The sequence below is a fragment of the Microtus pennsylvanicus genome, chromosome 1 (genome assembly GCF_037038515.1).
Source record: "Microtus pennsylvanicus isolate mMicPen1 chromosome 1, mMicPen1.hap1, whole genome shotgun sequence".
Lineage (NCBI taxonomy): Eukaryota > Metazoa > Chordata > Mammalia > Rodentia > Cricetidae > Microtus > Microtus pennsylvanicus.
Window position 1 is genome coordinate 72,400,655 of NC_134579.1, and position 22,501 is coordinate 72,423,155.

At 46.2% G+C, this 22,501-nt stretch overlaps 2 protein-coding genes across 3 annotated transcripts in view; one reads left to right on the plus strand and one right to left on the minus strand.

The window, feature by feature from the left end:
• Igf2bp2 (insulin like growth factor 2 mRNA binding protein 2) overlaps positions 1-8,019 on the plus strand; it is a 110,157-nt gene extending 102,138 nt beyond the window's left edge. The window contains exons 13-16 of one of the 2 annotated variants that reach the window (XM_075967961.1): positions 2,603-2,677; positions 4,172-4,303; positions 5,130-5,243; positions 6,204-8,019. In XM_075967961.1, coding sequence (XP_075824076.1) covers positions 2,603-2,677; positions 4,172-4,303; positions 5,130-5,243; positions 6,204-6,296 — 414 coding nt within the window. In that variant the 3' untranslated portion in view covers positions 6,297-8,019. The remainder of the gene's footprint in view (positions 1-2,602; positions 2,678-4,171; positions 4,304-5,129; positions 5,244-6,203) is intronic. The other variant, XM_075967965.1, reaches the window with a different exon arrangement.
• Positions 8,020-13,355: 5,336 nt separating this feature from the next.
• Positions 13,356-22,501, minus strand: part of Senp2 (SUMO specific peptidase 2) — a 45,174-nt gene continuing 36,028 nt past the window's right edge. Inside the window, exons 15-17 of the mRNA XM_075967973.1 lie at positions 19,418-19,502; positions 17,128-17,223; positions 13,356-14,833 (exon numbers count right to left, since the gene is read on the minus strand). Of these exons, the coding sequence (XP_075824088.1) occupies positions 14,771-14,833; positions 17,128-17,223; positions 19,418-19,502 (244 nt within the window). The 3' untranslated portion in view covers positions 13,356-14,770. The remainder of the gene's footprint in view (positions 14,834-17,127; positions 17,224-19,417; positions 19,503-22,501) is intronic.

The following is a 22,501-nucleotide window of genomic DNA, read 5'->3' on the forward strand; positions in this document are numbered from 1 at the left end:
ACCCCTGCCCCACTTCATTGGGGAAAGTGAGCCATGGAGAGAATAGGGACTAAATGAAGCCTAAGCCAGCCTAGCTCTTGGATAGATTAAATCCCATTGACTTCTAGGGTCCTGAGCATCTCCTATGGCTGACCACAGCAGTAATTTCCCCACCTGCTAATGCTTGTGAGAAATGGAGCCCAGGAAGTCTGACTGTCCACCCAAGGCCACAGAACTAGAGTGTGATTGTCCTGTTTCTGCTCCATGACTGCCTTCTCCCATAGCAACCCTACTGATCATTCCCAGTTAGCGCCTTCAGGGAAATGCAGAGGGGCAGAGGAGTTCAGGCACAGAGGTGACTAGTCCATTAGACATCACTCCACAGCATTCTCAGTTAAGGACTTAGTGCCGGCATTGGATCTTGAAGTTGACAGGGCTTCCTGCCACCTGCCGCAGGGCCAGCCCATCCCAGCCTCCATCCCCTGGACAGACTGTGACTGTCACCCAGAGATAGCTTCCTGCCATGGTCCTTGAGCTTCCCTATTCATTCTTTACCTGTGGCTCCCATCTGTCCTCATGCCACAGAGTAAGTAGTCAAGGCCAGGGGAGTCTTCAGAGGCCTTGATGAAGGGGTCCCTCTTTCTAGATCAGTGCAGGTGCCAACATGCTGTGGATGAGTGTTCCCAAGAAATCTGGGACTCAGCACTGGACCCTGAGGTCCTGGGGGAGACCCTTGTTTAGAGCCTAGATGGGTGAAAACAGAATCATTCCTCTGAGCTTTGGAGACAGTAGACTCACACAGCAGTGGAAAGGAACCTCCCTGACCCTGGGTTCCTTCTGCCTGAGCGGCCCTGTAACAGACTATGTTCCTCCTCTTTTGTTTGTTTACTTGCTTGCTTGGGAGTCATGGTCTCATAGCCTTGGCTACTTGCAAGCTTCCCTGTGGAGCCTACAATGGCTTTGAGGTCCTGATTCTCCTGCTTCCATCTCGGGAGTGTGTGTTTGCAGAGTTGAGAAATATGTCGGGCCTCGCACGGTGTGTGCTCCTGGCTCACCCTTAGGTTCCTTGCTGCACTTTCCTTTCTTTTTACTTTGAATTACATTTAATTTTGCAGTGATCTGATGATTGAGTTTTAGCTTACTTGTTTTTGAGACGAAAGTCTTCTGTCTGTGTTGTCCAGCTAACCTTCAACATCTAGTCTCAAATGATCCTGTCATCTTGGCCTCCTCGGTAGCTGGAACTACTGACATGAACTGCCAGGTCCAGCTCGGTTTTGTTGTCTCCTCCTCCTCCTTCCTCTTCTCCTTTAAAGATTTTTTTTAAGTAAGTCAGAATGTGCTGGGAGGAAAATGTAATGAATGTAATAATATAAAAATGTCTTAGCCAGTGTTCTACCGATGTTCCACTCCCTAAGTATTCAAATATGAACCTCTGGGGGCCATTCATATGCAGACCACCACATTCCACTCCCTGCCCACATAGACTTGTAGCCATATCATAATGCAAAAAATGCATTCAGTCCAACTTCAAAAGTCCCCATAGTCTATCACAGCGTCAACACTGTATAACACTCCAAAGACTCACAGCAGTCTCTTAACTGTAATCCCCTATAAAACCAAAATCAAAAGCAGATCACATACTTCACACCACAGTGATAAAGCAAAGGGAGGAAAAGAGGCATAGTGAGGAAATACCGGACCAAAGCAAACTGGGCAAACTCCGAACTCTGCATCTCCACATCTGATGCCAGCTTGTCTCTCTTGGACTGGTTCTACACCTGTTAGTAGCTCTCCTCTGGCGTCCCCAACATCTGAGGACTCCAAGGTGATCCAGGCTTCGCCTGCACAGCTTCATGCAATGGCCTGTTTGGGCCCTGGCACATGCCTGGTCTCTGTAACTTAGTCACAGAGGGAAATTTCCCAACACCTGTCTTGTATCCTTGATTCTAAAGCCGGAATCATATGACTGAAGCTGCCGCTCCTTAAGCATTCAAATATATGAACCTACGGCAGGCCGTTCTTAGACCACCACAGACCTCCAGCCAAATTATTGGTGAGGTCCTTGTTTGTAATCTCACGGGATTAAAAGCTAGCTGGCTCAGCCCTCCCGTGCGCCACTGATGAGTGGGGACGTGCACAGAAGGGTTTGCAGAGCCATGACCAGAACCAGGGAAACATCACTCAATGACAGCCATACCTGCTCTGCCTCCTCATCACTTACGGCTGGTTCCTCTGCGAACTGAGCGTTAGAGCCAGGCTAACCTTCCCTGCAGCTCTACTGGTCAGACGGCATGGACTAACCCTCCTTCCCTCTAGACCCGGGGGTTGGCAGAGCCCCTTATCTAACAGGACTTGACTGGGGTAAGAGGCAAGTTGCTGAAGGGGGCTCACTGCAGGGACAGGCAGTAGCTATGATCTGCCCTGCCCTGCCCTGCCCTGCCCTGGGTAGCCAAAGATTCATATTTGATACCGAGGATTAAGGTCATGACTTCCTGAGCCTCAGGGCAGAAGTGGTACTGTGTCAGAGTGTGGAGCTTGAAGGCGGAAGCCTTGTCATCAGCTGGTGTGAGCATGCTCTCAGACAAGCAGGGGGCCTCAGCGTGTTCCTTTTCTCGAACTGCAGATAGCTCCGGCAGAAGGTCCGGATGTCAGCGAAAGGATGGTCATCATCACCGGGCCACCTGAAGCCCAGTTCAAGGTCAGTGCCAAAGACCATGCTGGTGTTGAGGTTCGCCTGTGGCAGCCTCATGTCCATCTCCCCTCCGGGTCCTCATTGCTCCTCTGTGCTCCTTCTGTCTACAGAGAGGTGGGTCGTCTGTAGGTGCTCAGTCCGTGGTAGTACCTCCAGCATGTCTCTGATTGGGTGGCTTGGGTCCCCCTCAGCCGTGGGTGTTAACCTGGATGCCGAGGAGAAGCTTTTTGTAGTGGGTACTCTGGCAGCCTGTAAGAGAATTCTGGTAGCACTGGAGAGTTCCTCTATAGGAAGCTTTGCTTTGTTTTTGATGTTATTCCTCTAGGAACATTAAAACTTGAATTTCAAGAAGTTGGAAACGTGTATTGATTTATAAGAATTCAGCCCTTAATAATTAAAGTCATAAGGAATCAGAAGCCTTCAGCTAGAAAATGAACGGACAAACGTGATATACCCACAAAAAAGAATGATTTACCCAATGCATGCTACCAAGGGATGAACCCGGAGAAACAAGAGCTTGTAGGCCATGGTTCCGCATACGCAAGAAGGGGTGGCAGCCAGCTGCTGATAGGCTAGTCCTGGGAATTGAGCCCAGGGCTCACACGTAGGGGACAGCAAACTCTCAGCCGCTGAGCCACATTCCTAACCCTCTTCCAATTCTTTAAAAATTTTGATACAGGGTCTCCCTAAATTGCTCAAGTTGGCCTTAACCTGCAGTTCTTTTTTTTTGGTTTTTCGAGACAGGGTTTCTCTGTGGTTTTGGAGCCTGTCCTGGAACTAGCTCTTGTAGACCAGGCTGGTCTCGAACTCACAGAGATCCGCCTGCCTCTGCCTCTCGAGTGCTGGGATTAAAGGCGTGCGCCACCACCGCCCAGCTAACCTGCAGTTCTTTTCTTCAGCCTCCTGAGAAACTGGGTATTACAGGCTTGTGCCAGCGCTGGGTAATGGGGGAGGATCCTGAATATTCTGGATGGTGGTGATGGGCCCACACATATTGACTACCAAGTACAATACTGAAGTAATGACTTCACTACCAGGTGCAGGGTCGTGAGTTCGATTCCCAGCACCACAAAAACAAACAAAACCAGCAGCATGTTTAGACTCAGCAAATGCTGTCACCATCTGCTTACCTCCTTCGATGACCAGAGAAGTGAGCAGACAGTGGAGGGGAGTTAAGAATGCCTTGAACACATTCAGCCAACCAAATGCTACAGGTGCTGGGGATATGGAAATAAGGATGCAGTCTTAGTGGCTCGCCAGTTGCTCCCAGCCAAGAAACGCATTCCCTAGAGGGAGCAATCGCATGCAAACCAAGAGGCTTGGCTGCGTGTCCAGATTCCGGTAGAGTGAGGTTGTTGAGCGCACGAGCGTCCCAGCTCTGTAAGGACTGAGTGGCTGTGCAGCTGCCCGGGTGCCCGTCACTGAGACTCCTGGTTCCTGCACAGCCCCCACAAAGCAGTGTGGCCGGCAGCTAGCCCTCACCAGTCACCTTGTTCTCAGGCTCAGGGACGGATCTTTGGGAAGCTGAAAGAAGAAAATTTCTTTAATCCCAAAGAAGAGGTGAAGCTGGAAGCCCACATCCGAGTTCCTTCGTCGACAGCTGGCCGGGTGATTGGCAAAGGGGGGAAAACCGTAAGTCAGCTCCCCTCTCGAGTCCCTTTGCCTAGTGAGTTCCCTGTCCGGGCCAGGCCTGACGACCCTCGGATCCTCACGAGCTCTTTCGCTCGTTCTCAACATGTATGAGGGCCTTGTGATGACACACTTGGTTCTGACAGGGCAGGATGAATGAGGCATGGGGATTCCGAGGGCAGAGATGTCACCAGCAGGGCCTAATCCCATGGTGTCACACTTACTCTATTCCTGAGTGCTGTGCCACCTAGCCCAGTTTCTTTTGCTCCCTCCCCACATACACATCTGCATGTAGCAGATAGGACCCATTTGAGACCACTCTCTACCTGGTTTCCAAGTTCCGAGACTGTAACTCTGCCCTGTGCTCTCTCCTGAGAGCCATCTCCAGGGGCCCTCTCGCTCTCCCGTTTTCTGGTTCTTCCTCGAGTCTGGCTGTCTACTCTAGGGAAGTTGGCTGAGCAATAGGATGAGAAATTTTCATTTACTTATTTATTTATTTATTTTTGCTTTTTTGAGATAGGGTTTCTCTGTGTAGCTTGGGAGCCTGCCCAGGAACTTGCTCTTTAGACCAGGCTGGCCTTGAACTCACGGAGATCCACCTGCCTCTGCCTCCCTGTTGGGATTAAAGGCATGCGCCCACCACCACCCAGCTTCTGATCTTCAGGCAAGCTTTATTTATTAAAACACAAAATATCACTATAGAAAGAAGATTCAGCCTCCCTGCCTCCCCTTCCCCAGCATCCCTAGAGTGTCTCCCTCCACAGCCCACGTATTGGCTTTACTTGGATGTGGGGTGCGCTTGGCCTCTCTCAGTTTTCTGCCTTTCCAGGTAAACGAGCTGCAGAACTTGACCAGTGCAGAAGTTATTGTGCCTCGTGACCAAACGCCAGATGAAAATGCGGAAGTGATCGTCAGAATTATCGGGCATTTTTTTGCTAGCCAGGTACTATTCTGTAAGGGCCTGCCTCCTGCCCGCTCTCTGCTAGTTCACATACTATATCTGTGTCAAGTGGCCATATACCTGAGTCCCTCCTGAGCCCCTGACCTCAGGGACTGGAAACTGTTGGTGCAAGGCTCCTGGCATGCTAGGGTTGGGAATTTAGCATCCCTTTGCCCTCCCAGCCTTCCTCCGAGGAGCCACATGTCCAGCAGGTCCCCAGCAGGGCAACCAGGTGGCCAGGTTTCACTGCGGAAGGTTAACTGCTCACAGTGGGGCCCTAGTGTTCTGTTGTTGTCTTCCCCACCTCCTTAGACCCCATCACTGTTGCCCTGCGCTCAGAGAAGCCAGCCCTGCAGTGACATGTGACCTGGTTGTCTCGATGCCTTTTGCTGGGTGGGTTTTAGAGAGAGGGCAACACTGTGATCCTCACGTAAGCGAGGGAGAAGGGCAGTCTGTGGTCTCCCGCTTGATCTGACTCTCAGTTGCTCTCCTGTGGCCTTGGGAGCTGCGGGTCAGGGTCGGAACTCCAGCTCTTCTGGGCTTTGGCAGGGCTCTAGTCTCTGATCTTTCTAGTGCTCTGGGAAAGGAAGGGGCACAGCAGAGCTCAGGTGTGAGGAGAGGGCCTTCAGCCCACACCCCTCCCCCATCAATGGTCACCGTACCCTACAGCTGCTCTCTAGCCTGACTGCTCACTGTGAATTAGAAGCTGCTAGTTCCTCCCCCTCCCACCCTGTTGCACCCTCCATCCTCTTCCCCCACCCCATCTTGCACCCAGTAAATAGCCTTGGTGAGGTGAAGAGGAATACTTCCCCTGGCTGTTGGGTGTGGTGCTGGGGGACCTGAGGGATGTGAGATTGGTCTGAGGACTCCTCTCTCCTTTCCCAAGTCCCAGCTGGTTTCCTGTGGGCCCCAGAACTGGGATTGTCTCTTCCCTGTGCCCTCCCCTCCCTCTCTCTGCTGCAGACTGCGCAACGCAAGATCAGGGAAATTGTCCAGCAGGTGAAGCAACAGGAGCAGAAATACCCTCAGGGAGTCGCCTCACAGCGCAGCAAGTGAGGCCCCCCAGGCGCCAGCAAACAACCGATGAATGTAACCCTCCCAACACCTGACAGACGAGACCAAACAGCCAGCAGATCGGGAGCAAACCAAAGACCATCCTGAGGAGTGAGAAGTCTGTAGAGCAGCCAGGGCCTGCAGACCCCCACACATCCTGGGATCCAGGAGGCCGAGGGAGGGCCGGGTTCCCCAGGAACACCACTTGACCTGCGCCCAGCTTCCCCTGGCTTCTGCAGGCTTACCGTCATCCACTGCCCACCCACTCAGCTCCCTCCTCAGCTCCCAGGACGCCGTCCCTTCCAGTTGAACTAACATAGGTGAACATGCTCAAAGCGAGGCAAACCTCCGTAGCCTTTTCTTCGTTGTGGAAAGTGTCTCTGTACATGGCTGTACATACTAGAAGGGGAAGATGTTAAGATAATGTGGCCTGTGGGTTACACAGGGCGCCTGCAGCATTAATATATTTTAGAAATAATATATCAAGTAACCCAACTCACTCCAATTTTTACTCAGTTATTAATTTTGTTTTCTGTTGAAGAGAAAGCAGGCTTTTCTAGACTTCAAAGAATAAAGTCTTGGTGAGGACCATAGGTAGTGAAAGAAACTTTGAGCCACCCACACAAAATTCACTTGGAGGGAAATCTCGTCAAGGACACTTAACGGCAGTTGTGGGTCACCTGTGTCTATCAACAGAAGGGATACCGTCCCTGAGGAGGGGCCCAGCCCTTGTCACCTGTTTATCCCATACACCCATTTCTCTGCAGCACGGGTTTTAAACTGGTTTTTTTTTTTTGCAATACTGCTATATATTTCTGTCTCTCTGTTTATCTCCCTCCCCTACCTTCCTCTCTCTTCTTTGCCTGCCATTCTTTGAATTCCTTCACCTTTTTCTGTCCCTACCCCATATCTATGCACGCCCTCCCACCCCCCCAGGCAAAGCAGTGCACTGAGTATCACGTCACATAAAAGGAACCATTGCGAAACACAGGAACCAGCTTCAGCTTGCCCCTGGTTACTCAAGCGAACAAGAGTCGATGGCACTTGTCCGAGCCTCTAGAAGAGGAAAACGGGAACCCTCCAAACCAGCCAGCCAACCAAACAAAGGAATGTTCCAGAAAGAAAGAATGTACTTTGTCTTCTTTGTCTTTCTACATTTTGGTATATAAGCCATCAACATTTAGTGAAATTATTTCTTCCTTTAAAAATTGAAAGTGCAGGAAAATAGCAATTTATACAAGGTTGTTGGCCCAGGGCGTTAAATTCACAGATTTTTTTTTAAAAAAATGAGAAAAACACACAAATAAAGCTACCTCAGGTGTTTTTTTACCTCAGCACCTCGCTCTTGTGTTTCCCTTAGAGATTTTGTAAAACTGATAGTTGGAGCATTTTTTATTTTTGTAATAAAAATGAGTTGGAAAAGAAAAAGCTTTCAACTGCCAGCCTGGAGCAGGCGGCAGCCCAAGTGTGTGGCTACCGGGCTGGCTCGTCTTCCGCTGGCCAAGAGCCTGCGTGGCCTTCTTGTGGACACATCTAAAAATGTTTATTTTTTAAAAATGACAAAAACAGAGAGAGAATATTGGAGCCGTCCTGAATTTCAATAGGGTGCGTGCCATGAGGGCTTTTGCGCTGAAGGATGACCACGGCCTGGTTATGTGAAGAAGCCAAGAAAGACACCACCAGACTGCAATGCCGGTTTCCTCTACTGCAAACAGTGTTCTTTGACAAAAAAAAAAAAAAAAAAAAAGAAAAAGAAAAATATATCCAAGCTAACAAGAGTCTGGCGTCCTGGTGTCTTATTGAGCAATTGGACAGTCGGGACCTGGGCAGCTCCTCATCCACACGTTTGGGGGCGGGGAACTGGATGAGTCAGTGGGTCACCGGGGGCTTGTGGGAAACACACCACGGCTGGGTCCACATGGGGTGACAGCTTGTGGGAGGCGGGGCCTGTGTTTCAGCCTGTGGATGACTCGGGTGCAGATCTAGAGGCCTAGAGGGCAGCCTGATTGGCCTGCTGAGCTGAGGCTCTCAGCCTTCCTCAATGTTGTGACCCCGACCGTAGAATTATCTCGTCGCTGCTTCATAACTATAAGTTTGCTAGTTATGAGTCATAATGTAAACTGCTTTCCAATGGTCTACCATGACCCCTGCGAAAGGCTTAAAAAAATAAACCAGGGGTCGCGACCCATAGGTTGAGAACTGCTGAGTTAACCATCTTCTAATTGAAAGCTTAAAAATGCACAAAACAGGGGCTGGAGAGATGGCTCAGAGGTTAAGAGCTTCGCCTGCTCTACCAAAGGTCCTGAGTTCAAATCCCAGCAACCACATGGTGGCTCACAACCACCTGTAATGGGGTCTGGTGCCCTCTTCTGGCCTGCAGGCATAGACACAGACAGAATATTGTATACATAATAAATAAATAAATATTTTAAAAAAATGCACAAAACATGGGCACGGTGGTGCACACCTTTAACCCCAGCACTCAGAGGCAGAGTTCGAGGCCAGCTTAGTCTACAAAGCGAGTTCCAGAACTGCCAGGGTTGTTACACAGCGAAATCCTGTCTTAAAAAACCAAAAGTAAAACAATTCACCATTGTCGAGTTCTAGGCTGAGCAAGGCTGAAATAGGAGTGTAGCTCAGCAGTAGATACTAGCAACACACAGCAAATCGCAACAGCATGAAGGGACGAACCTCCAGGGCCAGGCCAGGCTGTCTGCCTGATGGCCACCATCTCTCAGAGGAACTCGCCACTTCCCCCAGTGGAAGGTGTAGAGGTGGGGACTGGCATAGCCAGCAGGAACACAGATTAGAAGCAAAGTGGGGTTTGGTTTGCTTGCTTTTCTGTTTTGTTTTTTTTGGTTTTTTTTTACAGTCCGGTCCTGTGTGTCATCCTGGCTGACAGGGTACCTGATGTGCAGTGTGCTGCCTGGAGACTCACAGCAGTCCTGGCCCAGCCTCCCGAGTGCTGGGACTGTTGGTGTTCACTGCTATGCCGGGTAGGAAGGTGTTAAAGAATAACACTGGGCACCGAGAAGCTACTGACTCAAGTGTTGGACTGCCTAAGGCAAATCAGTGCTACAGAGATTATTGGCTTACCCAAGCCACCCTGATGGTGGCCTTTAGCGTGCGTAACACACACACATGGATACATACACACACACATAGATACATACATATATACACATACACGCACACATACACGTCAGAAACCAGTACCACACTATAACCATTTAAAAATAGACTTAGGGGCTAGAGAGATGGCTCAGCTGTTACAATGGCTTGGGGATTGGCTATTCTTCCAAAGGACCTGGGTTCTATTCCTAGCACCCACATGGCAGCTCACAACTGTCCGTAACTCTGGTTCCAAGGAATCTGGCATCCTCAGACATCAGACAAAACCCCAATGTACAGAAAAAGTCTTTTTAAAGTCTTTTTTAAAAAACACAGATTTAGCTTGGCCCCATTAATGGCGCCAGGAGACTCACATGTTCAAGACCTGTCTCAAAATGAAAAGTAAAATCAAGTGATCACCTATACCTATGGATCCCAGAATTAACTGTTCTGAAAAATAAGGTTAAATATATTTTTCAAAATATATTTTTTGATATATTTTTTTCTGATAAAATTTTTTTCTGATAAAATTGACTATAATTGCCCCAAAGCATTGTGAAACAAAAATTCTGAAGTCAATCCAGTTTCAGGTGTGTCTTCTACTCAGTTTGAAGATGAATTTTTTTAAGTTTATTTATTCATTATGTATCTGTTGGCATCAGATCTGATTATAGATGACCGTGAGCCACCATGTGGTTACTGGGAATTTAACTCAGGACCTCTGGAAGAACAGTCAGTGCTCTTAACCTCTGAGCCAGCCCTTGAGGATGAATCAAGGATCAAGGTTTTTGTAAATTATTGCTTGTCCTTTGATAGTCTACTGCATACTGATCACTCCCCCTCAATCTCCTCTTAGCTCCCTCCCACCCTTGTCTACCCCACATCTTCCCTATAGAACTATTTCTCACCTCGAGAATCTGCTAGCTTTGTTCTGTGTGACCGTGGCTTTCCATGGCTTCCCGTGTAGCCTGGTGGGCTTAGCTGTGAATATACAACTGCAGACGATGGGCAGTCTGCACTTTAAAGTGAGTTCCTGGCGAGCCTGAGTCACAGTGAACTTTCTCAAAACAAAATAAAAACAAAGACGTGTTTGTTCATGTAAAACGTGCATGTTGGCTACACATCTCAAGGAAGAAAAAGGCACACTTCTTACATTCCGAGCCGGGCCTTGCTTTCTAAATCTGAATTTATATGAGTGTTGGCACGCAATACAGAGGTCAGAGGATACTTTTGGAAGCTGGGTCTCTCCTTCCCCGACATGTTCAAGCAAGTGAACTCAGCTGCTTGTTGGGCTGTCCTGTCAATTTGATTTCCTGTCTTATCACCCATGTAGAGAAGTAATAGGACTATACTGAATATATTTAGGAAATGCCAATGTACCCCAGAGTGAATGCCCCTGGTAATCACTTATCGAGTCTAGAAGCTTCTAGCCTGTTTCCCTAGGTTTAGGTGGATCATTTTGAAACAGGCTGTGCCTTTCTCCCTTCCTCCCTCCCTCTTCCCCCACCTCCTGCCTTTTAAAAACCTTTCATTTTGCCTGGCAGTGGTAGCACACGCCTTTAATCCCAGCACTAGAGAGGCAGAGATTGGCAGATCTCTATGAGATCCTGGTCTACAAGAGCTAGGTCCAGGACAGGCTCCAAAGCTACAGAGAAACCGTCTCGAAAAACAAAAACAATTTAAAAAAAAAATTATCTGTATGTCTGGGTTTGTGCGTGCAGGTTCCCAAGGAGGCCAGAAGAGAGCAATGGAGCCTGAGGCCAGAAGCGAGTGCTCTTAACCCCTGGGCCATCTCCCCAGCTAGTCCCATCTCGTGTTTGTCTGAGTGAGTGTATACCATGTAGTCAGAAATCAGAAGAGGGTGCTGGACTCCCTAGATTTAGGACTATAGGCCATTGTGAGCTGCCCAGTGTGTAAGCTGGGATTTACGGCCCTCTGCAAAAACAAGTGCTCTTAACTGCTGAGCCATCTCTTCAGTCCAAAAAAGGAAACATATTTCACAAAATAATTGTGTACATGTGAGTTATATATTGATCATAGGATAAAATACATTAATGAGTTTCAATATAAAATCTAAAAGCTACTTAAGAGATTAATTTATTGGTAAATAAAACTAGTATCTATTACAGCACACCCAAAATCCTTGGGTATATTAAATTACTAAAAATAATAAATCAGCAAGCCATATGTATCTCCACCTTACAAATAAGGTCTAAAAATTTACTTGATATGGAGGCCTTCTCAAAACTAGCTTATAAAGCCATTTAAATATGTGGGTTGACCACAGTATCTTAAGTTGTTTAGGTATTTGGTGTTTACTGTGTCTTCAGGAAGACTCCCCACCCACACAAGGTCCCCTCAGCAGTCACCAAGTTCAGTGCAGGACTTGAGAGGGAGAGAGCAGGGGGCTCCAACAGCCTTAATCAACTTGGGTAGAATACAGAATCTGCGGGGATGGTTGGACAGCGTCCCCCGACCGCAACGCCAGGTAAAGCACAAGCATAGAGCATTTGACTGCAGAAAGAGAACTCACCAACACTATGCATTTCTTAAAATTTACTCATTTTCAGACGACAGACTGTGGGCTAAACAGAACAATGAAACATTTTTTTTCAGGTCCCCAAATTGAAATTTCACACACTCATACACACATTGGCTTTAATTTTGTTGACTTGCTCGCTAGTTACACCAATAGCTATTTTCATCACCTATTTTTATTTTTTTCATGATGTTTGACTAACAATTCTTTTGGTTTTTCAAGACAGGGTTTCTCTGTGCAGCCCTGGCTGTCCTGGAACTCACTCTGTAGACCAGGCTGGCCTTGAACTCAAGAGATCCATCTGCCTCTGCCTCCTGACTGCTGGGACTAAAGGTGTGCGCCACGGCCTCCCGGCAACTGTAACAATTCTATTGCCCACATACTTCCTTGTACCAAGGGAGACACGTCAGTGCCTAGACAACCATCTTGTGGCATCTTAGCTTGGATCAGGAATTCAGGTAGAGCAGTGCAGCTGTAGCTGAACATCTGCACTCACCTGTTTTACTATGCCTGAGTGTGGTGCATGCACATACGTGCGGATGAGTACCTGAGAAGGCCAGAAGAGGAGCTTAGCTGTCTTCTAGCACTTCTGTTCCTCTGAGGCAGGGTCTGGTCCTCTGCCGCCGTTCCCTCAGAGCTGGGATTACAGGTGTGAGCAGGTGAGCCTGTGACATAGGTGCTAGGCTGAGGTTAAAAGGGAACTCAACTGAAACCACTGAACCATCTCTACAGCTTCCTGTCTGAATTAACAATACCTCTCAAGGGCACGCACAGTGATGAAAAGCTCAGAGAACGTCCCTCGAATGCACCATCAGCCATAGCATCATTCACCTGGGTGGAGAACAAATCGTCATCCAAAAGGGACTTAGCCGACAGAACAAACCTTACTCAACCCTTGATTCCTTTGAAAATTTGCTTACTATTATTACAGTGCACCTGTCCATGTGGCCAAGTGTGGAGGTCAGGGGACAACTTGGGGGAGTCAGTTTTTTCCTTCCATGGTAGGTACAGGGGATTAAGCTCAGGTCATGCAACCATCTTGGCAGGTCTGGGCCATAAACTCACAGGCAGAATTCTAACATCCAGTTTCTAGTAGACAGCAAACTTCTGAGCTCCTCTGGTTATACCAGCTGCCTGATCTTGGCCCCACTGGCCCAGTTCCTAGGGTGTCAGCTAAAAGAAGTGGTCTCTGTGCAGTCCCTCCTGCAGAGGAAGGAGCACAAACAGTTACGCCCTGACTGGGCCACCAGGTCTCTTTGGGTTGGCTTGGCCATTTTGGTCCACATCACAGGCCCAGCTTCCATACCAAGGCCACTTCAAGTCTCAGAAAAAAACAGGTTTCAATGGCTACAACCTCTGACCCAGGATTCCCCAAGAGCAGATATGGACATTTGTATCTAACGCTATGCAGCTTTTCTAAGTTTCTTTCTTTTTTTTTTTTTGATTTTTCAAGACAGGGTTTCTCCGTAGCTTTTGGTTCCTGTCCTGGAACTAGCTCTTGTAGACCAGGCTGGCCTCGAACTCACAGAGATCCGCCTGCCTCTGCCTCCCGAGTGCTGGGATTAAAGGCGTGAGCCACCACTGCCCGGCTAAATTTATTTCTTCTTTATGTATCAGAACAAGTTGGGAAGGTGGAAGCTGAAGAGAGGAGGAATTATCAGCATATATTCTAGGTTCTGCCAGACAGTCTTTTATTACATCATAAAAGCAACACTAGGCACTAGGTCTTGCAAAATATGCTCTGACCAACTTTCTGAAATTAAAAATGCATAACCACATCTGTAAGATTTTTAATGAACAAAAAAGTTAAATACAAACTTTCATATGCAAAATAGATGACTGTAAAACGGGCAACCTCAGAGCCAGGTACTAAATCTCTCTCGGGAGGCTCAGTGGGACTGGAGTAGGGCATGCTAATGAGCCGAGAACTTAATTTCAGTTTTATATATATATATATTAAAAAACTCTGAGGAAAAATAGGCATAAATTGAGGAGCATCTTCTGAAATAGACAGTTCAGGCCAGCCCTTTACCATTGTGAGGTTCATACTCAACCACACCTACGATGAAACATTTATGGTCACAGTTACTTTGAATCCAGTTTCAAGAGGAAGCCAAGCTACTTCAGTTCTAGAAAAGGAAGTCTCTAAGATGAGCGTGCGCTGTTCTGAGGCTGCACAGACTGAGTTCCTTGGCCACATCTCCACGCACTGTGCTTCTCTAAAAGGCAGCAGATCCCTACAACAGCATCGTCATTTCTTCTGCATCTTCAAGTCTCAAAAGAGAACTTTAACCATATCGGCAGTTCCTACTCCAGCATCAGAGAAGCTAGTGAACACCTGCTTCATCCCTCTGCAGCAGGGAGTGGCAAGTCTGATTAACATTCTTTTCAGAAATAAATAGTTCAAACAAATTATTTATCATTAATTATAAAGAGCAGTGAGGAAGGGCACTGCCCAGTGTTTGCAAATGAGCGGTGAGTGAGTACACACGGACAAATATACAGAAACAACAATTCATAGAACAAGTCCTGCATTTCCCACATTCATATGGAAATAACTCTTGAAAACAAAAAACATTAATTAGCATTTGTTCTTTATGGGGTGAACAGTCCAGGGCTCTGAGCAGGCACAGCCTTACAAACAGGGTTGCAAGCAGCCCCTCCACACCTCGAGTCAGTGCATGGAGAGGCCTTCATGCACTCTTGATAGCTCAGTACCTGTGAGAACAGAAATGATACGGGGACTTTTTGACCCACAATGCATGAGGTATATGGAAACATCCATGAAAGAACCACCAACAGCTAGAAGGCCCAGGGCAGGGCATTGTCACAGCAACTGCTGATGGAGGATTTCCCACACCATCTTCTTCCGGAAGAGAGGCATCTGGTGCTGAAAGAATCCCACAAACAACAGTGTTACACACGCTGTGTGCAGTATCACAGCATGACAGTCTCTAGGTGTCACCACATCCGTCAGCCTGACCATTTCACATCAAGTATACATTTCTGAAGCACAGTGGGATTTATTTTGAACCAGGAAGGCTTTCTTGTCCTGATCTTCCCAACTATGTAGGTGGGATTCCAAGCATGGTCTGCCATGTTTGACACAGGTGTTTATTTGCTTGCTTAAGAACGGTCTTGCTAAACAGCCTCCTAAGCGGCTGTGTTCACGAGCTTTTCCTGCCTCAGCCTCCCAGTTCTAGGATTACAAGTGTACCACACTCAGCCTATATACATACATTCGTGTATAATTACATGTGCATACATATGTACTTATAGGTTAAGAAAAACCAAAGCTGAATACAGAATCATATATTACAGAGTAATGACAAAAATAGTAAGAGAAGAAAGAAAAAAAAGCAACAAAATGGAAATGTCCAAGCAGTGGCACAATAGGAAACTTTTCTACATCCTAAGCGAACATTATTTTTAAAAAACAATTTGCTTTTATATTAAAAAGTGACCTTAGGGCATGAAAATATGGCTCGCTAGTAGAGGTCTTGCCTAGTATTTATGAGGCACTGGTTTCAATTTAAATGACCCTTATTTAAAAAGCAGGAAAAAGCTGGGTGGTAGGGACGTGCACCTTTAATCTCAAGCACTCCAGAGGCAGAAACAGGCACAGGTGGACCTCTCTGAGTTTGAGGCCAGCCTGGTCTACTGTTCTGAGTTCCACAATAGCCAGGGCCATACAGGGAAACCCTCTCTCTCTCTCTCTCAAAAAAAAAAAGATGTTCCCACCTTGGGCCTATTTGTTTTTTTTTAAATATTTATTTATTTATTATGGATACAATATTCTGTTTGCATATATGCCTGCAGGGTAGAAGAGGACAGCAGACCTCATTACAGATGGTTGTGAGCCACCATGTGGTTGCTGGGAATTGAACTCAGGTCCTTTGGAAGAGCATGCAATGCTCTTAACCTTTGAGCCATCTCTCCAGCCCCTGGCCTATTTGTTTTAAATTAAAGACAAGGTCTCTCACTATGTAACCCTGGCTGGCCCGTCACTCACTATATAAACCAGACTGGCCTAAGACTCAGAGACCCTCAAATCTCTGCTTTCCCAGGGCTGAGATTAGAGGCATGTACCACCATGCCCAGCCTTAGCATATGATTCTTAAGTTATCTGAAATAGTTCAAGGCATCAACGGGTTCAGTAGACTGTCTAATATACACAGTGGTGTACACTTGGAATCATAGCAATCAGGAGGCAGAGGCAGGAGGATGAGAAGTGCCAAGGTCATCCTTGGCTACATAGTCATTTCCAGGCCAGTCTGTGGCTATAGGAAATCCTGTCTCTCTCAAAAAAGAAAACATATAAAACTCAGTAAAACATTACTTTTATTCCTAGTAAAACTGCTGAGACTAATCAATAGTGATTACTGATTATCTGAGATGGGAAAGCTGGTTCAGTAGTGGTTTACTCCATGTTCCTCCAAAGCTCTTAGTTCTGCTGCTCAGAAACAGCTTGTCTGGCACACAGGAGCTGAGACAGAGAGGTCTATGGATGAGAATATTTCTAATTGGGGTTCACTCTGGCTGTAAAAAGACTGAGAGTTCACTATCAACAGAGGCTTTTTTTTGTTTTGTTTTGTTTTGTTTTTTTGTTTTTCGAGACAGGGTTTCTCTGTGGCTTTGGAGCCTGTCCTGGAACTAGCTCTTGTAGACCAGGCTGGTCTTGAACTCACAGAGATCCGCTGCCTCTGCCTCCCAAATGCTGGGATTAAAGGCGTGAGCCACCACCGCCCGGCTTCAACACAGGCTTTAGGTTTTTGATACAATTGAACTTCCTCTCAAGTGTAAACATCTCTCAGAAAGGAAAACAGCCCATGCTTCCATCTTAGACCTGGGGTTAAAGTCCTCCCAAGGCCTGTTTTCCCCTAGCTGTTATCTATTCTCACATGCCTCCCTTTAGCTAAAAACAGCGATACATATAAACCAATCAAAAAATGGAGTTCAAGCACAAGCAAATTATCCCACTGGTCATCAACAATTTATGGTCAAGTCCAAGAACACATCTATGACAGAGCATGTGCACCACTGTTCTGAATGGGGCCTCACCTAAGGTTCTTAGCAACAGTCAGTCAGTCAGTCAGTCTGTCTGTCTGTCTGTCAGAAGAGCCTGAAGTGTGCCAGGCACTGCCAAAGTACACTAATAAGTGCATGAGAAGGAGCTGGACTCACCTGAGTAAATGTGATAGGTTTGTCCCTAGAAATATAATCTGCATATTTACAAGTAAACATCCCACAATCACTCCCATTCAATTGTTGAGGAATCTCCTAAACAAAACAAACAGAGGAGGAAGAGGTAAAATATCATTACATATACAACCCTTTAGTCTCTTTCTAAACATCGCTGTGGAAAAACAGTGTGATGATGGTAGATGAATCTGGTGCTACACAGACAAACACAATCACGCTGACTCTCTGTGGATACACCTGGTGTTACACACACACAGATGCACAGACACAATCACGCTCACTCTCTGTGGATACACCTGGTGTTATACACACACAGATGCACAGACACAATCACGCCGACTCTCTGTGGATACACCTGGTGTTATACACACACAGATGCACAGACACAATCACGCTCACTCTCTGTGGATACACCTGGTGTTACACACACACAGATGCACAGACACAATCACGCTGACTCTCTGTGGATACACCTGGTGTTACACACACACAGATGCACAGACACAATCACGCTCACTCTCTGTGGATACACCTGGTGTTATACACACACAGATGCACAGACACAATCACGCCGACTCTCTGTGGATACACCTGGTGTTATACACACACAGATCACAAACACAATCACGCTGACTCTCTGTGGATACACCTGGTGTTATACACACACAGATCACAAACACAATCACGCTGACTCTGTGGATACACCTGGTGTTATACACACACAGATCACAGACACAATCACGCCGACTCTCTGTGGATACACCTGGTGTTATACACACACAGATCACAAACACAATCACGCTGACTCTGTGGATACACCTGGTGTTATACACACACAGATCACAGACACAATCACTCTGACTCTCTGTGGATACACCTGGTGTTATACACACACAGATCACAGACAAACACAATCACGCTGACTCTGTGGATACACCTGGTGTTATACACACACAGATGCACAAACACAATCACTCTGACTCTCAGTGGATACACCTGGTGTTATACACACACAATTGCTCTTTATGACTCTTCATGGACTAAATACTGTAATTATGATACAGCATGTGAGGCCACACACAAACACTTTGCAGAAGAAAGAAGTAAGGCAAGTAAGAGTTCTAAGCAAAACAGAACCCATCAAACATGATGAGGGGTGGGAAAAGAAGGAGCGGCATTTGATTCATTACAAGAATAGTAGTGACAATGATTCATATTATTATAAACTTTAAATATGCCCGAAAACGCAAGCATCTATTTCAATACTGTGGAGGTTACATGTCTTAACAATCAGGGCACCTGCCCATTGCTTGGGATCCCTACAGTTTCCAGGGAGATGAAAAAGAGATTTTAATCTACTAGGATCACTCCTTGAGAGCTTAGTCATGTCCCTGAGGCAGAAACACAGCTAGAGCAAGCAGCTCTTAAGACATTAGAAAATGGGGCTGGAGAGATGGCTCAGCGGTTGAGAGCGTTGCCTGCTCTTCCAAAGGTCCTGAGTTCAATTCCCGGCAACCACATGGTGGCTCATAACCACCTGTAATGAGGTCTGGTGCCCTCTTCTGGCCTGCAGACATACACACAGACAGAATATTGTATACATAACAAATAAACAAATATTAAAAAAAAAAAAAAAGACATTAGAAAATAAACCCGTATGGAAAAAGCTGTGTGCTCTCATCCCAATCTTGACTTGATGTGACTACAGCCATCTTGAACTGTGACCCTAACTGAATCACAGTTGAACCTGGTCAGTTTCCTAGCACACTATGGCAGGTCGAGCCACTGGAGTGGTATGTATGGGAGTTGTAGGACCAGACTATGACATCATGAATATGCAGAATGTGCCTTTAGTCTGACAGATGAGGTCTCTTCCACTGTGACCTAACCACTAGCCCTGCTGCCACTTTGTGCCAGTTTCTGTGCAAATGGACCATAAGCTGCAGTCTGTTGTCATGGGTCTGCCTGCCTTTGTTCTCACAGTATCCTGGGGCCCATTTTCAGACCTGAGACTGGGTTTCCCCAAACAGTTTATACCTAAAGTAAGATGAAAGACAAGAAACAACTATCTTGGTTACACTGATGGTTATAGATTTAGAAATACAAACATGAGGATTAAGGTTGTATCCACGGACCCTAGATTCAATCTTTAGTGTGACACACACACACACACACACACTCTCTCTCTCTCTCTCTCTCTCTCTCTCTCTCTCTCTCTCTCTCTCTCTCCAGGAAAATGAGTGAAACAAGAAATACAGAGAGCGTCACTTACATGTGGCTTCATGCTGTAGTGGGTCCACTCTAAGAGATTGAGATCTGTATTTCTTTTGGTCTTACTTTCATCCTGCAAATACTGACTAAAGAAAACAAAAACAAATAATAAATTTATCAATGGAGGCCCAGGAGACCACCCACTGTGATTAAAAAGGACCATGTGATGTTCAGCAGGAATGTCATTCTCAAATCTGATTCTAATTTGGGGGTGGGGGTTTCAAGACAGGGTTTCTCTGTAGCTTTGGAGCCTGTCCAGGAACTCACTTTGTATACTAGACTGGCCTTGAACGCACAGAGATCTGTCTCTGCCTCCCAAAAGCTGGGATTAAAGGTGTGTGCCACCACCGCCCGGCCTGAATCTATTTGTTTTTTTAGAAATATAATTACATTTTTATTTTTAGGTTGTCCTTTCCTGCTAGTACAAATTATATATGTTAAAAGATATCATGCATGCTTACTTTAGAACAACAAAAAAAAACCCTAAAACAGCCACTCAATTACCAACTGGCTATGTATTTTTCTAGTTCTCTATATCATCTGTAATATACACAACTAAAGAATTCATCGTATACTGTATTGAAAAGTACTGCTCAAGGTAGTGAAAGTTTGTAGTGCTCCAGAGGCTGAGGTAGGAGTCCAAGTTTGAGGGAAGTCTGGGTATGTAACAGAACAGTCTCAAATAAGAGCACTACCTTAATCTGAAAGAGACAAGGTCGGCAAGGAACTCATTAAACCAGGAAGAGCTGGACAGGGAAGCAGGCAGGACCGCTATGCTGCAGAGTCCAGCTAGAAGCCCTCTCCAAAGGTGTGTGGCCTGTCTAATGAAGCAGCCCAGGAGGGAGCAGCAGAGGCTGCAGGAAAGGGCTGCACAGACCTGCAGCACAAGGAAAGGCCACAGTGGGGTGCAGGGGTTCAAGAGAACTACCAGAAAGGACCTGCTACCTCTACTCCTCCACAGGCCAGAACCCCAAGTACAGTGAAGCTACAGAGACAATAGTTCCCCGCAGCAGTGCCCACTCGTCCACACAGCACCACAGGGAACTTTAACTGGAGCCAGCAAAATCTGAGGACTTCACCTTTCGATTCAGCGCCGCTGTGAGCAATTCAATCCATGGGTATTACTTTTACCTCTTATTTTCTATGATTCAATTTCAACTCTGGCATGCATGTCTCAGGATGGTTTTGCTTTTGTTTGCTGAGGTTTTAGGACTATGTTTCTCCACCTGGTTTACCAGAAAATACTTTTTAAAATTTTTTATGTAGGGGGCTGGAGAGATGGCTCAGCGGTTAAGAGCATTGCCGACCAATTCCCAGCAACCACATGGTGGCTCACAACCATCTGTAATGAGGCCTGATGCCCTCTTCTGGCCTTCAGGCATACATGCAGAAAGAATATTGTATACATAATTAATAAATAAATAAATATTTTAAAAAGTTTTTTTTAATGTGTACCAGTGTTTTGCCTGCATGCATATCTGTGTGAGGGTGTCAGAGCTTACATGTACAGACAGTCATGAGCTGCCATGTGGGTTCTGGGAATTGAACCTGGGTCCTATGGAGGAGAAGCCAGTATTCTTAACCACTGAGCCATCTCTCCAGGATCTCCCCACCCATAGAAGGCATTTTTTTTTACTGTTTTCTTCTACTGTGTTTCATATACTCCCCCTCTTTTCTTAACCATATCCCCTCCTTTTTTTAAAGATTTGTTTATTTATTATGTATTCAGTGTTCTGCCTGCATGTATCCCTGCAGGTCAGAAGAGGGCACCAAATCTCATTATAGATGGTTGTGAGCACATGTGGTTGCTGGGAATTGAACTCAGGACCTTTGGAAGAGCAAGCAAAGCTCTTAACCACTGAGCCATCTCTCCAGCCCCATCCCTTCCTCTTTTATTGTCTATAATATTCTATAGTTTTAATGCTCTCTAAAATCTGTGGACCCCAATAGTACCCCAATGCTCCCTTCCTTTTTATTTTACCCACCTTGGTTTCTTTTTACTTCAAAGTCCATCTAATACTCAATCCTTCTATTTCCCCACCTTACTTCTCTCTCATCAATCTGATTAACTAAGATCTGCAAACATTCCACATTATCCTTGGTTGTTTATCCTGTAGAGCTACTGAAGTCTAAGGGTCCATGAAATAAGGTGAGCATGGCAACTGCACGGTGGGAACAGCAAACAGCTGTGGCTGTCCTAGCTCATCTCTTCCTCGGGATAATATGGAACTCACGTAGGCACCCAGACTCCCGGACTGAGGAGCTATTTTCTCAATTACACACTCATCATTACCACACCCAAGTTCCACCTCAACACTGCCAACACTTCAGCTAAAAGAATATAGCTGATTTAGAAAAAAGAAAGCAGCTTGGTGTGAAGGTGTAGGCCTTTAATCCAGCAATTGGAAGGTAGAGGCAGGAGGATCTCTGTGAGTTCAATGCCAAGATAGTTCCAGGGCAGTTGGGGTTATGTAGACAGATTTGGTCTCAACAAACAAACAAACATGACAAAAAAAACCCTCCAAAACCAAAAACCACACCAACAAAAACAAACAACAACAAAAGATTTAAATTAATAATAATGAAGAAAAAACAAGCACGCAAAGAAATAACACCAGATGTGTAAATCCCAATGCAGTACCAAGGAACAGGGAAAGAGCCAAGAAAGCATCAGTCCTGTAGAAATGACTGACTATTCAGTAACGGCGTCAGTGACAACCCCAGACACCTCAAGACGATGATTACAAACACATTCAAGGATGATAACAGATGGAAGGGTACAACAGGGAACCAGATGTGAGGCCATGCACCTTGAGTTTTCACAAAGATACCCAACACACACAAAAGACAGCTGTTTTCAACAAACGGTACTGGGAAAACTGGCTAACTACCCTCCCCTGCAAAAACCCAACCCAAATTCTTGTATGTCTCAACCTGCACAAAAATCATTTCCAAATGGACCCAGGGCCCCAATCTAAGACCTGAAACTCTGAAACTGCTAGGGGAGAAAGGAGTATGCTGGGGGCAAAGGTAAAGACCATCGAAATAGGAGTCTGATGCTTAGAAATAAGGCCCATCATCCATA